Source organism: Carassius gibelio, chromosome A5 (assembly GCF_023724105.1).
Source record: "Carassius gibelio isolate Cgi1373 ecotype wild population from Czech Republic chromosome A5, carGib1.2-hapl.c, whole genome shotgun sequence".
Classification (NCBI taxonomy): domain Eukaryota; kingdom Metazoa; phylum Chordata; class Actinopteri; order Cypriniformes; family Cyprinidae; genus Carassius; species Carassius gibelio.
In genome coordinates this window covers 23,215,836-23,230,506 of record NC_068375.1, presented here as the reverse complement: position 1 = coordinate 23,230,506, position 14,671 = coordinate 23,215,836, and the positions used below count along the sequence as shown (strand labels likewise).

The 14,671-nt window shown below is 37.6% G+C and overlaps 1 protein-coding gene across 4 annotated transcripts; it reads left to right on the top strand.

The window, feature by feature from the left end:
• Positions 1-1,331: 1,331 nt before the first annotated feature.
• Positions 1,332-13,938, top strand: LOC128004441 (U2 snRNP-associated SURP motif-containing protein). Of its 4 annotated transcripts, XM_052592604.1 has the most exons (25): positions 1,375-1,704; positions 1,809-1,988; positions 2,104-2,190; positions 2,401-2,512; positions 3,012-3,121; positions 3,297-3,367; positions 3,631-3,725; positions 3,811-3,875; positions 4,043-4,208; positions 4,328-4,533; positions 6,104-6,147; positions 6,695-6,799; positions 7,585-7,651; positions 7,771-7,937; positions 8,086-8,248; positions 8,338-8,417; positions 8,851-8,938; positions 9,049-9,177; positions 9,261-9,456; positions 9,681-9,758; positions 9,951-9,984; positions 10,296-10,440; positions 10,538-10,648; positions 10,922-11,112; positions 13,457-13,938. In XM_052592604.1, exons 3-25 carry the CDS (start codon positions 2,113-2,115, stop codon positions 13,581-13,583), a joined length of 2,628 nt encoding a protein of 875 aa, XP_052448564.1. In that variant the 5' UTR covers positions 1,375-1,704; positions 1,809-1,988; positions 2,104-2,112; the 3' UTR covers positions 13,584-13,938. The 4 variants fall into 4 exon arrangements, with proteins under 4 accessions (XP_052448563.1, XP_052448564.1, XP_052448566.1 ...); XM_052592603.1 differs by lacking the exon at positions 1,809-1,988 and having other exon boundaries at positions 1,332-1,442; XM_052592606.1 differs by lacking the exon at positions 1,809-1,988 and having other exon boundaries at positions 1,375-1,630.
• Positions 13,939-14,671: the final 733 nt, after the last annotated feature.

Genomic DNA, 14,671 nt, shown 5'->3' with positions numbered 1-14,671 from the left:
GTCCAGGGGCCTCATTTATGAAAAATGGGTAGAAAAATTTCTATATTTTGTCCTACGAATGAAATTTGGAATGTAAGTACAAAAAAAGTCAATATTTATCAAACGTGCATACGTGGTTCTTACGCACACTATACGCACAATAGATCCCACATGTTCTTAATGCACCATGCTCGTTCATGTTCATGGTCATTTGCATTCAAAAACACCTCCAATAAACCATATGCGGTGACAACACCGCCCTTTAGAAATCAAGTGAATGTATAATGTCCACACCGAATCACATGGGGTACAGACTGAGAAGAAGCCATTCTGTGCTCTCATTAAGCAGATCAGTGCGCTCTTTGAAAACGCATGGTTTGACAATATAGCTACATTTCAAATGACTTACCAGGTGCACTGCAAAAAAAAAATAAAAATACAACAGCAAAAAAGCATGATCTTAATTTTTTTGTCTTGTTCCTAGTTAAAATATCTACAAATTCTTAAATCAAGATGCATTTATTAAATAAGCAAAACATATTTAGTCTTGTCTAGTATAGTCTAAAAAAAGTAATAATTTAATGAATCTAAATTAAGTGCATGTTGCTTAAAATAAGTAAAATTATCTGCCAGGGGTGAGAAAAATAATCTTGTTTTAAGAGGATTCTACTTGTTTTAAGCAAAATTCACCTCATGTAGATTTCGTCCCCCAGGAAACATTACTAAATATCTCATGCCTTTTTGTTTATCTTGTAAATGTATCTTGATTTAAAAATGTTTAGATATTTTGACTAGAAACAAGACAAAATACTAAGTTTTTTTGCGAACATGAGCAATTGTGGAATGGATTAATTTTGTGTTCTGTCATAATAGTTGTTTTACATTATGTTATCCAAAAATGTATAAATTAGTAAATAATAATAATAATTATTATTATTATTATTAATAATATTATCAATAATAATAATATTATTATTATTATTATTAATAATATTATCATGTCAGACATCAGAACAATACAGCGAGAATCATTCATATGTAATGAAAATATAGAAAAAGATGTATGATGTTATTAAAAGGAACATCTGGTTGGTTGACAGCCTTGCAGAAGCTCAGGTGAGAGTTCTTGAATACTGTTCATTTTATTGCCATTGTATAAATAAATAATCAATTCATAATTAATACAACCGTAACTGTATAACGCTAGTATATTTTTATATCAATGCTTTATTTAATTACTCAGGCTTATACATTTTTTTAAAACGTACAGAAGCGATCGTAATGTTAAAGACGCGAGTCTGGAGCCTCTCTCAAACATCTGCTGCAGTCGCAGAGCGAGGCGTTTTGAGTTCTGATTGGTGTTTGTCACGTGACGTCACTTTTCCGCTATTTCCATTTCTAGTCATTCCAAAATGGCGGATTAGCAACAAACGCACGGTTTCGTTTTTTGCAACGCAAGACCTGTAAGTCGCTGTATAGATTGTCTACAGATGTACAGCTGGTTAAGCATCAGATATGTTTTCCTTGCGTCCTCCAGTGGCGTTGAAGCAGTTGGCAGCAGAAGGTTGTCTGAGGTTTGAACGAGGCCAGGAGATCTAGAGCAGTTAGCCTGCACGCTAACGTACACACGTAGGCTGTCTGTCTCAACCTGGTGAGCTGCAAACACATACAAAACAGCTTTCTGGGGGTCTGTCGGCGACCCTGATGCCCACCAAAGCTTTCTAGGTAGGCAGCTCACTAGGTTGGAAAACAGTCTGAGATTGAATTGTAGAGAAACCACGAGCAGCAGAAATATGACTATTGGAAGATAATTTTATAACTTATAACAGGGCTGGTGTTGTAATCCAGCATCTTCAGAGTCCCTCGTCCTGCTGTCCTCAATCGAGAGGTCGGAGTGCAACATGGCTTTTGTATGACTGTCACATTGTGCTGGGAAATTTGCGTTGTTATTTGCACTCTTATTCTCAGAAGTCTTGTCATTAAGTGAAGTACTTTGAGATATTTATCAGGTATGCAGGGTTTTGAGTAGTTGTTTCTTAAATTTATATGTAGTTCCCCAGTCCTGAATTATATGCTTACATAATTGGATAAACTAAGTTACAGTACATTTCTGTTGTGTTTTAGAAAGTTGATATGGCAGACAAAAAAGGGAAATCTGTGGCGGTGAAGCGGACACTAACAAAAAAAGAGCAAGAGGAAATGAAGAAAAAGGTACGTTTTTGTCTGCAAAGTGTGTTTGATAGATTCAATGAACATTCAGCACATGCAGAAGAAATAATAGATAGTGTGGCTGCAAATTAAGAGTGACTTTCCACAACTTTTAAGATAAGGACGGGGGGGATATAAGGTATTTTTATTCAAAAATATACCCATTTTTATATTGTTGACTTGTACAGCATTTCTATGTCTCGGCGTTTACAGGAGCAGGAGAAAGCCGCTGAAGTCTTTGAGGAATTTGTAGCTTCTTTTGACACTAATGAAAAAACTGGAGTGAAGACATTTGTACGAGGAGGCATTGTAAATGCAACTAAAGGTGAGATGTAGTGCATTTCTTATACAGGCTTCCTCTTTAGTATTATTTATATATTATTATTATAGTGTATATATTAATATTTTGAATTAGCCTTTATTGTATCAAGTTTTAATTTTAGTTTTCAGCAATTTTGTAACTTGCAATGCCATTTTTATCTAATTTTAATATTGTATTGTCACCTTATTTCAATTAAATAATTTTTTTAAATGGTTTCAGTTGTAGTTTCAGTTACAATAACAAAAGTGAATTATAAAATATGTTCCCTACTCAATGTTGCTTGTTTGGGTTTTTAAGCATGTGTCTCTCTAGATCTCTGTAACTCTGATCAACTGATTTGTCGAATCGCTCTCAAACGGACTTTGTGTTTTACTGGAATGCTTATATGTTGCTTCCATTACAAAGCTTAGAATTTGAATTGTGGGCTACTAAAACTCTAAATCCAAGCTGTAAGTTCAAATAAAAGAAGGGGCGAGTTATGTTTTCATTGTTCATTTTTCAGAGGAAGAAGCCGCCGAAGTGAAGAAGAGCAAACTCTACAGACCCGCCTCTAAATTCACTTCTCCACCTCAGAATGCCTCGCCTGTTCAACCTGCAGAAGTTAAGAAAACTGTAAGTGACCTTCTGTCTTCTGTAGTCAGATGAGCTTAATATGCTCTGAAGAGGTAAGACCGGGTCAGAAGGAATGTGATGAGCGCTGTAATCAGCATAGGTGGCGCAATCCATTTTGCTGTGAATCACAAAATACAATAATTAGTCTAACATTTTTGTCGTTTTTCCATTCTAGGTCATTAAAAAGAAAGTGGAGGAGAAGAAGAAGAAGAGTAATCTGGAGCTTTTTAAAGAGGAATTAAAACAGTCAGTGTTCCTCTCAAAAATAATTCTATTCATCTTATTTTCTAAATGCATGTTAGTGATTTTATTGTGATCGATTCCTCCCTATGTTCAGCAGTCAACAACTCCCCAGCCTATATATGTAGTTTTTTGTTAATATGTTTCAGTCAGATGTTTGTCACAATACAGAAAAAAAAAGATCTGCTCTCCATTTCATCACGACTTTAACAAATGTTACAAAAGGGTAGCTGAAAATGTGTTCTGTCTTTATTGAATCTGTCATTCAGAATCCAGGAGGAAAGAGAGGAACGATACAAAAGGAAGAAAGGTGACTCTGGAGGAGTACACCCAGATCCGGATTTACCCCTGACACGGCGATCAAGTAACGCTGACAAACCTGTGCCACACATTTCACTTTGGAAACCAGGTGGAAGCCTTAAAAATCTTTTTATGTTTTGTGTTTGTAGTATTTGATGATGATCCTGCAGTGCCAAACACAACAAACCTGTACATCGGCTGCATCAACCCCAAGGTGAGAAGGGAACATGGTATCTGGAAAGATCTGGCCAACCCAAAAAGTCATGTGGTTTTTCTTTAACACACTGCGTAATAGTGACCATGTTGCACTATTAGTATTACAGAGGTGTGCTACACAGTATATTTAGACTCTTATTTATGAAGCTTCGTCTGCCTCGTTAGATGACAGAGGAGATGCTGTGTAAGGAGTTTGGGAAATACGGCCCTCTGGCCAGTGTGAAGATCATGTGGCCACGCACTGAAGAAGAGCGAACAAGAGTCACCAACCGCGGTTTTGTTGCTTTCATGACGCGGAAAGATGCAGAGCGTGCTCTGGCTGCACTGGACGGTGAGGCGTCCTCAATCTTCAAACCCGTGGAATTGAAACCTTAGACTGCTGTCTCTCAAAAGACGCACTTGTTAGTTGGACAGTTTTGACTTTTGAGCTCTGGTGTCTGTGTTTTGCAGGTAAAACAGTAATGGGTTTTGAGATGAAGCTAGGTTGGGGGAAGGCAGTACGTATTCCTCCGCAACCTCTGTACACCCCCATCGGGGTTCTGAAGACCACTGCCCCCCCTCCACCTTCTGGACTGCCATTCAACGCCCAACCCAGAGACCGCTTCAGAAATGACTTCACCAAACCGCGCAGCCGCTCACAGGAGGACATTTACAAGGTAACCACATGCTTGTTATAGAGTGTGGTATGCTGAAGTCAAGGTATTTCTAAAAGATTTTCTGCTGCCAAGGCATTCTGTGAGCATGAAGCATCACTGAGGAAACAAAAGGTGACTTTTTTTCCCCCTAATAAATAAAAAGTAGGAAAATTAAAGGAATAAAGATTACTGCTAGGTGGTTTTAGGTTGATACAAAAGATCATGGCTGAGAATTAAGGTTTTGGAATCGGAATGGAATCAAAGTTTTTCATTTTAGATCAAATATTTTCCTTTTCTTTACACCTCAAAAGTTTAGGGTTGGCAAGGTTTTTAAATGTTTTTGAGAGAAGTCTTTTATACTCAGTAAGGTTGCATTTTTTTGATAAAAAATACAGTAAAAACAATATTATTACAGTTTAAATATTTTCTATTTCAAAATATAATTTAATTGCTGTGATGGCATAATAAAAAGCATTTTGGTAACACATTAGAATAGGGAACACACATTCACTGTTAACTAAGAATATTCCCTGAACAAACTTGGAAATTGCTGCTTATTAATAGTTAATAAGTTGTTAATTTTAGGAATGGGGTAGGATTAATGAATCTAAAATATGGTCATGCAGAAATAAGGCATTAATATGCTAATACTATTAAAATGCCAATATGCTATTAATATGCATGCTAATAAGCAACTAGTTAACAGTGAGGATTGGTCCTTAAAATAAAATGTTACCAGCATTTCTAGGATTCTTCATTTTTAGCATTCTTTGATAAATATACAGTATAAAAAGAACAAATTTATTTAAAATGGAAATCTTTTGTAATATTATAAATGTATTCTAGTATCTCATCTGGTCAATTGAATGCTTCCTTGCTGAACAAAATAGTCAGTTTCTCTTAAAAAACCCCAGCCTTTTGAATGATAGTGTATATTAAATGTTAAGAAATGTGATGAAGCCAACCTTTAGCTGCACTCTTTGAGAAATGATTTTATTATTTCATTGTTTGAGAAGTTTCAAAATCAACTCCGTGAGAACTCACTTTGTCGTGAGAACACATGAAACTATTGAGTCAGTTGATTCAACTTATATGTGCATGTTGTACTAGATAAAGAATCACAAGCAGATTAAACCAGGGAACTGTACAGAAACGCTGCAGTAACCTTCAGTAATGTTTATTAGCCTGGGGGGCATCCTGTGTAATGAGACATTTCATTCCCACCAACCTGTTCTGTAAAGAGTAATTGGCTGGTCTCAACATATCACTTTTTGATTGGTATGTCAAAGAGAAGTCATTCATTTTTGATTATGTAAGCTGTTTTGTGGTTTAGCTTGATAAACTTTAAGCTGGAGTTAAAAAGAGCCCATGGCCTTACTGAAGCCAGACAGGTTGGAGAAAGCAAAGTGTCTGAATCCACAGAATGTCCCTCAGACAGAGCAAGCAGCAGCGGTGAGATGAACTTGTCTGTTTGCGAGCATGTTTCCAGAGGTTTAGCTGCTGATATTAATCATGAATATTCTGCAGTTTGTTTAAATATAAACTCACTGTATTTTTGTATCTTCATCATTTGGTTTGACGTCACGAACAGACTCTGTCCGAGGCCGTAGTGACAGTGGTAATCCCCCCAGAAAGGTACACATTCTCTGTCCATTTATTAAAACACCATTGCCACTGAATCACACACACAAACACACTCACCTGTAGTCTGACGCCTAAAGCACAGTGGTTAGTTCATCACAAAGATACTGTAAGACGTCATTGATCTTAGATCGGAGCCTAGACAATCACTCACACGCTCACAGACACATCTCAGATCTTTAGCAACATCAGCAACTTCTCTTGTCTGTTAATACAATTGCGTATTAAATGATATAAACCATTTCATACCCAGTAATTGGTACTGTGAAAATGTGTAAAACACCACACAGTGGCCCTTTTCTGAACGTTAGGAGCTAACATTGTACTAAAACACACTCCCTTAACGGTCTCATAGGGCCACGGTAACTTCAGAAAGCAATCTTATTTGGAGTGGACAGAAAATTCAGAGCAAAAGACAGTGAAAATGAAAGAAGAAAAAGATAGAACTGACATGGTAAGGCTGTAAGGACAGTATGGAGTGATGAGAGAAGAAAAGAGTGCCCTTGTTCATTCTCTCATCCATCTATTTTGTGAATGATAGGAACCTGCTGGGCTTGATACACAGAATGATTGAGTTTGTGGTGAGAGAGGGTCCCATGTTTGAGGCCATCATCATGAGCCGGGAAAAGGACAACCCTGACTTCAGGTGTGTGAGACTTACAGGATATTTGAACCATTAATATTCTTAGATCGCTTGCTCAACATCAAATGAAAATTCTAAAATCGTGTTATTGGTTATGTTGTGAATAATTCATGCTCTTTTTTTTTTTTTTTTTTTTCCTTATGATTGATGTCGTAACATTCTTGTGAAACATTCTTGTGAGTGCTGTACAGTATGGAAAAAAACCCCAAAATGTATACACAATACTGTACTTCACAATTGTTACATTGTGACTTTTGATTAGACATTATAAGCACCAAACAATGTTTAAAAAAATACATTCTCAATAAAAAGAAGGGTAATGTTTCATCGCATACCAACTTTAAAAGGTCACCTAAAAATGAAACTTCTGTCCTTTACTCACCCTTATTTCTATTCCAGTGTGGTTTTCTTTTGACTGTACATCACAAAAGGAGACATTAGGCAGTTTGTTCACATTTCTCTTTTATTGATACAATGTGAATGGTCACCGAGATATTCAAGTCTTCCAAAACCACATGATATCAAGGCTCAGGAACAAACACATTTCACTTTTATGAGAACCAATGGCATTTGGCATCATTGATGTCACCCACCAGTCTGTGGTATGTAAATAAAAAAATAAAAAAGTCAGCATGCTGCTAAATTTCACTTTTTGTGTTTCACGGAAGAAAGACAATTAAACGGGTTTAGAACATGGGGGTGAGGAAATATTTGGCCAAATATTTTCTTAAGAATTCTGCATGTCATATGTAACGCGTTATGTATTTGATGTCTGGTTAATGTTGCAGGTTTTTGTTTGATAATAAGAGTCAGGAGCATGTGTACTACAGATGGAAACTCTACTCCATTCTACAGGTAAATGAGCCACTGCCTTTCATGGCTAGTCACAGTCCTACTCTCAGAAATAGATGTCACATCTTCATATCTGAGTGAAAGGTGGTAAACATTTCCCTGTGTCTGTGTCCTCCTCTCAGGGAGAGAACCCAAATAAATGGAGGACGTCACCTTTCAGAATGTTTAGGGGCGGCTCTCTGTGGAAGCCACCTCTCCTTAACCCGTATCTCCATGGTGATGAGGAACCAGAAGAGAGCTCCTTCCCTTCTCAAGAGGAAGAGCCAAAGAAAGGGCACCTGAAGGCAGAGTAAACACGTGTTCCTTTCCAACAGAAATAGATGTTGTAGGCCGCCTGTTTCTTAGAAATGAACTGCACACAGGCCTGTGATGTATAGGTGCCCACGTCCCTTTGGTTCCATAATGCATGTGCATATTGAATGTTTGTTGTGTCTCAGGCACAGAGAGAGGCTGGAGGCCTTGCTGAGAGGGCTGACTCCTTGCAGGGATGAGATTGGAGATGCAATGCTGTTCTGCCTGGAGAGAGCGGAGGCTGCTGAGGAGGTCGTCTCCTGCATCACTGAATCTCTGTCTATAGCACACACACCACTGCAGAAGAAGGTACCCACACATTTACAGTAGTACAGTTGCCTAGCCCTTCTTCACTCTTTTGCCGATTTTGTCTGATGTCTTGTGTGTGTATATTGCAGATTGCCAGACTTTACCTGATATCCGACATCCTCTACAACTCCTGCGCCAAAGTGGCCAATGCGTCTTATTACCGCAAATTGTGAGTTTCTTGTGCAACATATTTTTCTTGATTGCATTTCTTTCATTTTTTTCCAGTGTCTTTGAATTTTTTTCCAGGTAATTTGTTTCAAACCTACAGCATTTAAATGATTCATTTTTTTTATTATTATTCTGAAAAAAAAAAATGTAATGGAAATTCAAAATGCATGATATTGATCTAATTTTGAATGATTCATCCATGCAGGTTCAAATGTTCAATTTTTTTTTTTATATATAAATGATCAACTGCAAGCTTGCATTCAGATCTGTCTCTATCCAATCAATAACCGTAAATAAATAATCTTTTTCACTCTGATGTATACCACAATACAGAAAAAAAGATCTGTCGTTACTGCAGTTACATCAAAACTCCAAAAACTTCAATGTTGTCTCTGACTTCTTAAGAGTTTTCTTTCTGTCTTGCTGTCTAATAGTTTTGAAACAAAGCTGCCGCAGATATTTGGAGACATTAGTGAAGCGTATCGGAACATCCAAGCCCGACTCCAGGCAGAGCAGTTTAAGGTGGGAAAAGTTTGCTCCAGCGTGTCATCTGCCTCAAGCTCCTCCCCTGCAGAGATCTGTGATTCCACTCCCCCTCTACATTTCTCTCTTTCATCTCTCCCTTTCTGCAGCAAAGAGTCATGGGATGTTTTCGTGCGTGGGAAGACTGGGCAGTTTATCCAGACTCCTTCCTGATCCAACTGCAGAATATATTCCTGGGGCTTATTAAACCTGGAGAGGAAGTCATTGAAAGAGAAGAGGTGAGCTTTGGAAAAAAGATAAAAACGAAATAAAATGCATATGATTTATATGTGTAATATTAATTTGCCTACCTGTTCTCTAGCCCAAATCTCCTGATCTGGATGGGGTGCCATTGGATGGCATTCCTCTGGAGAGAGGTGAAATTGACGGTACACCCCTTGATGACCTTGATGGATCACCTTTGACCTGGGATCCATCCTCTATAGATGGTGTACCGGTTGATGACCTAGACGGTGTCCCCCTAGGAAACTCAATAGATGATATTGATGGTGTGCCATGTAGGTAGAAGGACATTGCAGTTATTGGGAGTGTATCTTGTTCATTACAATTCAGTGATTTACTAACTGTTTTTTTTCTGTAATGGTACTGCTAGTTGTAGTCTATTTCCTAATCTGAACACCGTGTGAGAGTTAAGACACATACAACATTGATTGTGTTCTAATGATTTTTATTTAAGTTACCCATATTTCTCTTTGTACTTATTTTGGTGTGTCTGACCCAGTTGATGAAGGCTCAGATAAAACTTTACCCACTATTGCACTGTCTAAATGGGAGAAGGTGGACGATTCAGAATCCTCAGGTACAGTCACAACACTAGTAGGAATACATGGCTATTTGCTTTTCCTAGACTATCCAGTCCACCTCTCTCTCTCTCTCACTCACTCACTCACTCACTCACTCACTCACTCACTCACTCACACACACTCTCTCATATATATATATATATATATGCATCCTTTTAAACCTTAACCTGTTCTCATTATCCTTTCAGCCAAGAATGACTCTGACACTGAGGTGAATTCAAGGTAAGGTTCATTTTATTTATTGTTCTCTGCGATGAGTGGATGATTCAGTTTAATCACATGATATATCATTGGAGCATTTCAACAGCCTCATCAAGTCACATGCTTTCTTTTATTACCTTCTTTATGAGGACTGTCCACTAAACTTCCACTAAACATTTTGTATTGTTTGTTGGCAAAGTTGGATTACAATGGAAAACATGAAATTATGAGCAGGGGAAATTGTATATTAAAAAAAAAAAAACAGAATAGAAAATACACCACTCTTTAGTTTTGGTTACCTCATTGTTTCCTGCCCTGTCTTTGTCATGCAGTGGCCTGAAGGTAAATGATGGTGACTCTGGTACGAGCAGTGAAGAAGCTGACAGCCCCAGCAGGTATGAGGGGGCGGAGTTTAAGAGTTCTCTGAGGAACTTTGAGCTGTCCGAAAGCAAAAGAACACGCCTCCGAGAACTGGAGGTTAGTCACTCACTCAGTATTTCATGTCTCACTATAGCACTGAAGCTGACTGTGTTGCCAGGCAGGCACTATAAAAGTGTGCTTATGCATATTGCAGGTGAAGGTGATGAATTTCCAGGATGAGTTGGAGTCAGGTAAGAGACAGATGAAGTCTAGTATGACTCTTCAACAGCAAGTTCAGCACTACAGAAACAGACTGCTACAGAAGGTAAACACCAATTCTGCATAATACTAGGTTTTATTCAAGAATTTTATAACCGATAATGGTGGTTCTGGATGCTAATGAAGCGTTCCAGTTTTGCTAAATGATACAAATACATTTTCTCATTTTACCTTGGTATCAGCAAAGTATATATACAGTATTTATAATATATTGTGGATGTCTGGTGTCTGCATAATCACAGAATTCTGATACAAAATTTGTAACGTCTGGCAAATCAATAAACACATTTCTTTAATTTGCTTTCTGTCACTTTTTTAGGAGTTTGACAAGGACGACCAGGAGAAGAAAGATAAATATTCACAAAAACAGAAAGACCGGTCCAAAAAAGATGAGCGGAGAGATAAAGGGGAGGATAGGAGTAAAACAAGGGATAAAGAAAAAAGTAGAAAGAGTGAGGACAGAGAAAAGAGTAGAGGACGGAGTCGAGACAAAGAAGAGAGGAGAGAGAGGTATGCACTCATCACACACACACACACACACACACACACACACACCACACAGTTTTTGTCTAATTCAGGGTTCTCCAAACTCAGTCCTGGAGTGCTGTTGTTCTGCAGTGTTTAACCGAAGCCACTAGAAGGCAAGCTTTCAACCTTTAGCCAAAAAAGCATAACAGTTAATGCTAACACTTTGGCAGCACGTGGGAAAGGAGACCAGAGGCTGTTTTAAAAAAAAAAAAAATTGGGATGTCGATGGAGCAGAGGCTTTACTACAATTAATAAACAGCTTATCATTTAATTAATCGACTGCCTATTGGCTAATCTTCTACGCTTTACACTGAACAATACTTTTGGATTAAACTATTTTTAGAGTGTATGCTGTAAAAAATGACATTTTGTAAGAGAAATCACTGACTTTTTGTGATGGGCATGGTTCGCATGAAAAATCGCTGATGTGAATGCTGTCATCGGACCCTGGTGTGCACTGGGGTACCGAACCCGTGTTGCTCCCGAACTGTGGTGCGGTTCGCGTGAATGTGCTAGCAAAACTCGGGTGTGCACTTAGTATCCCACGCATGCATAACACTGTTGATATCATTGTTTCCTCAACACACGAGAGAGCCGAGGTTGATTCCACACACTCCTAAAAGTCAAAATGAAATTAATTAAAATGAAATTAATTATTAATACTGTGCATAATAGCACCAAAATAAAAAATTAAAACTATGCTCAGTCGCGTTGTGTTCTCTGTGCGTTTGCAATGATGTAAGGTGACTGCAAACGCACCTGTGTTTGATACAATTACTGAGTGTGAAAGCAGAATAACGCTGCGGGCGGCGCTCGGACTGCAGCAAACGAGCCCAGTGTAAAAGCCCTCCAAGTCTCGCACAACTCACGGCTGTAATGTGATTGGTTATTAAGGCACACGTGATCCAAGTTGACCGTTATGTCTTCTCCAATAGTAAGTTATACAGGCCCTCTCATCTCCCAGTAGTAAGACAATTGCTGTGTCTGAAATCGCTCACTCATTCACTAATCCCTATATAGTGTATGGCAGTTGAGTTCACTATATCAGGAAGGAGTGAACAAAAAAATAAGTGAACGGATACGTAATATAATTATTTATTTTATTTTTTTGTAATGCTTTTATGTTCATAATCATTAAATGCTATTAAAATAACGTACTGAGAACAAAAACAAACACACATAAACACATTCATAATTATGTATTTATTATTTTTAGTATCTTGACACTTGCTGAAGCAGCGTTTTGAGCTCAGATGAGATGGTTGTAACGTTAGAGCGTCCTCAGGCGACCGTTAATTTTACATCAGAGTACACTACCTGTTAATAACAAAAAAAAATAAATTATCCACCAAATTATCAACATTTTTGTAAGTTAACAACGATGCCACCTCAGTAAATTAGTCAAATATTAAACTGGGTTATTGCCTACATAACATATTTTAATATAAATAATGTAGGAAAAACGTTAAAACAGAAATAATAAAGATGTAAACTTCATCTCTCAGTCAGACCCGCTCGCTCCTGCTGCCGCTTCCAGCTCGACGCTACTCCGCATTGGATTGTGGGAAATATGCTTCAGTGAGTGTACATCGGTTGTACACTCAATCATAGTGAATTGTGGGTAAAAAGTAGTGGACAAATGTAGGAAATGAAGTAGTTCACTCGGAATTCGGACAGCACTACAAAATGGCTGACACCCCATATAGTGCACTATATAGTGGATAGGGAGCGGTTTCGGACACAGTGAATCTCTGGTTTAGCTCCAACCCTAATTAAACACACCTGAACCAGTTAATTAAGCTCTTACTAGGCATACTAGCAATTTCCAGGGAGAGATGGGTTAAGGCAAGTTGGAATTAAACTCTGCAGGACACCGGCTCTCCAGACCCTGCATCTAATTATGATGATTAGCTATTTATTATTATTCAAAAACATGAATTCACAATATCCTGAACCGGCACAAGATTTAAGTGACAAGTCATTTGTTTCAAAACAGTGCAAAAGTTTGAGGTTTGTAAGGTTTCTGAATTCTTTGATGAATAGAAAATTAAAAAACAGCATTTCATTGAAATCTTTTGTAACATTCGAAATGTATTACTGCCTTCAAACTTTTGAATGGTTGTTTTTGACAAACAGTATACAAGTGGGCTGTAGGATAAGTGAGACTTCACTGTTTGTGAGGTTACCCAGCACTATAGAAAGAGAAAAACAACTGACTACAAATCAACTTGTTGTTCTCGGTCATGTTACCATATGAAGTATTTGTGTGGATTTGACCCACCATTTACCTCTCGATTTGTCCACTGTCACTATTTATTCCCTGAAGAACAAGATCTCGATCACCACGGAAGTCAAAACGCTCTAAATCACCATCACCGCAGCACAAATCCTGGAGGTCATCATCCCGATCACCACATCGCTCGCACAAAAAGACCAAGAAGAGCAAACATTGAACTGTGACCCTTGGATCCCTGTTCCCTCCACAGTCATCTCGTAACACAGCCTGATGGAGCCTGTGGATGGACTGCTTTTGTCATGCACATCAACATGTCTCTGTTCCACAGTTCTTTGATTATAGACTTCCAGCTGCTCATTTGTTTCCGGAACGGTCCTCAGTGTGGCTGCTGCGATCACAACCCTGGGCTTGGCTGAGTTTTTCTAAGATGAACCGTGAACTTGTACAGATCTTTTTGTTTTGTAAACCGTTTTGTTTTCCTCTTGTTTTAAATCGAGTGTTCAAAAAATGCTGCAAGATTAACCCTCCAAACCGCCTCTAAACTTTACAATAAAAACTATTGTGGAAGGAAATCTGTGTCTCTTTGAATATTATGTACGGGCTTAGTGATTTTCATAAAGCAAATGTTGAATATATTTGAATGCTTTCTAGTGATTTCTATGAATGGTTTTCACTATGAATGGTTTTCACATTCAACATCTTTTACAATAACTTCAAGAATAGTTACTACCAAAAGAAATTAGATTGGAATAATGACGATAAGAAAGGAGAAAAAAAAAAATAACAATTGCTATTATGTTACATTATATAAAATATATACAATAAACAACTTAAATTGCAAAGGGATATGTCAAGGAAATATAATATAAACATCATTACTGGGATTCGCTTTAAATATTTCATAATATGGAAAAACAAATCTCAGGGTTTTTGGTTCTTTATAAATCATTGTGATTTAACTAGTGCTTCTAATTCAGTTTTAATAAAACGAAAGATGGAATACTATTTAAAAGTTTGCTTTTTTTTTTTTTTTTTTTACATTTGTGTAACATTGCTATATCAAATGTTAGGCCAGACCAGAATTAATTTGATATAGGGCAATTAAAAATGACAAGTCTTCTGCAGGTTTACAAAAAGAACACAAATTGTCCATGTCCGTGTTTATAAATGTGCTCATTCATTTAGAAAACCTCGCTTGTTTTACACTGAAATGCGCAACAACACAAAATCGAACTCGTAACGGAGAGCAGCAAATACATTCTTCAAATATAAAGGAAGTTATATATTTTCACAAAGACCTATTTA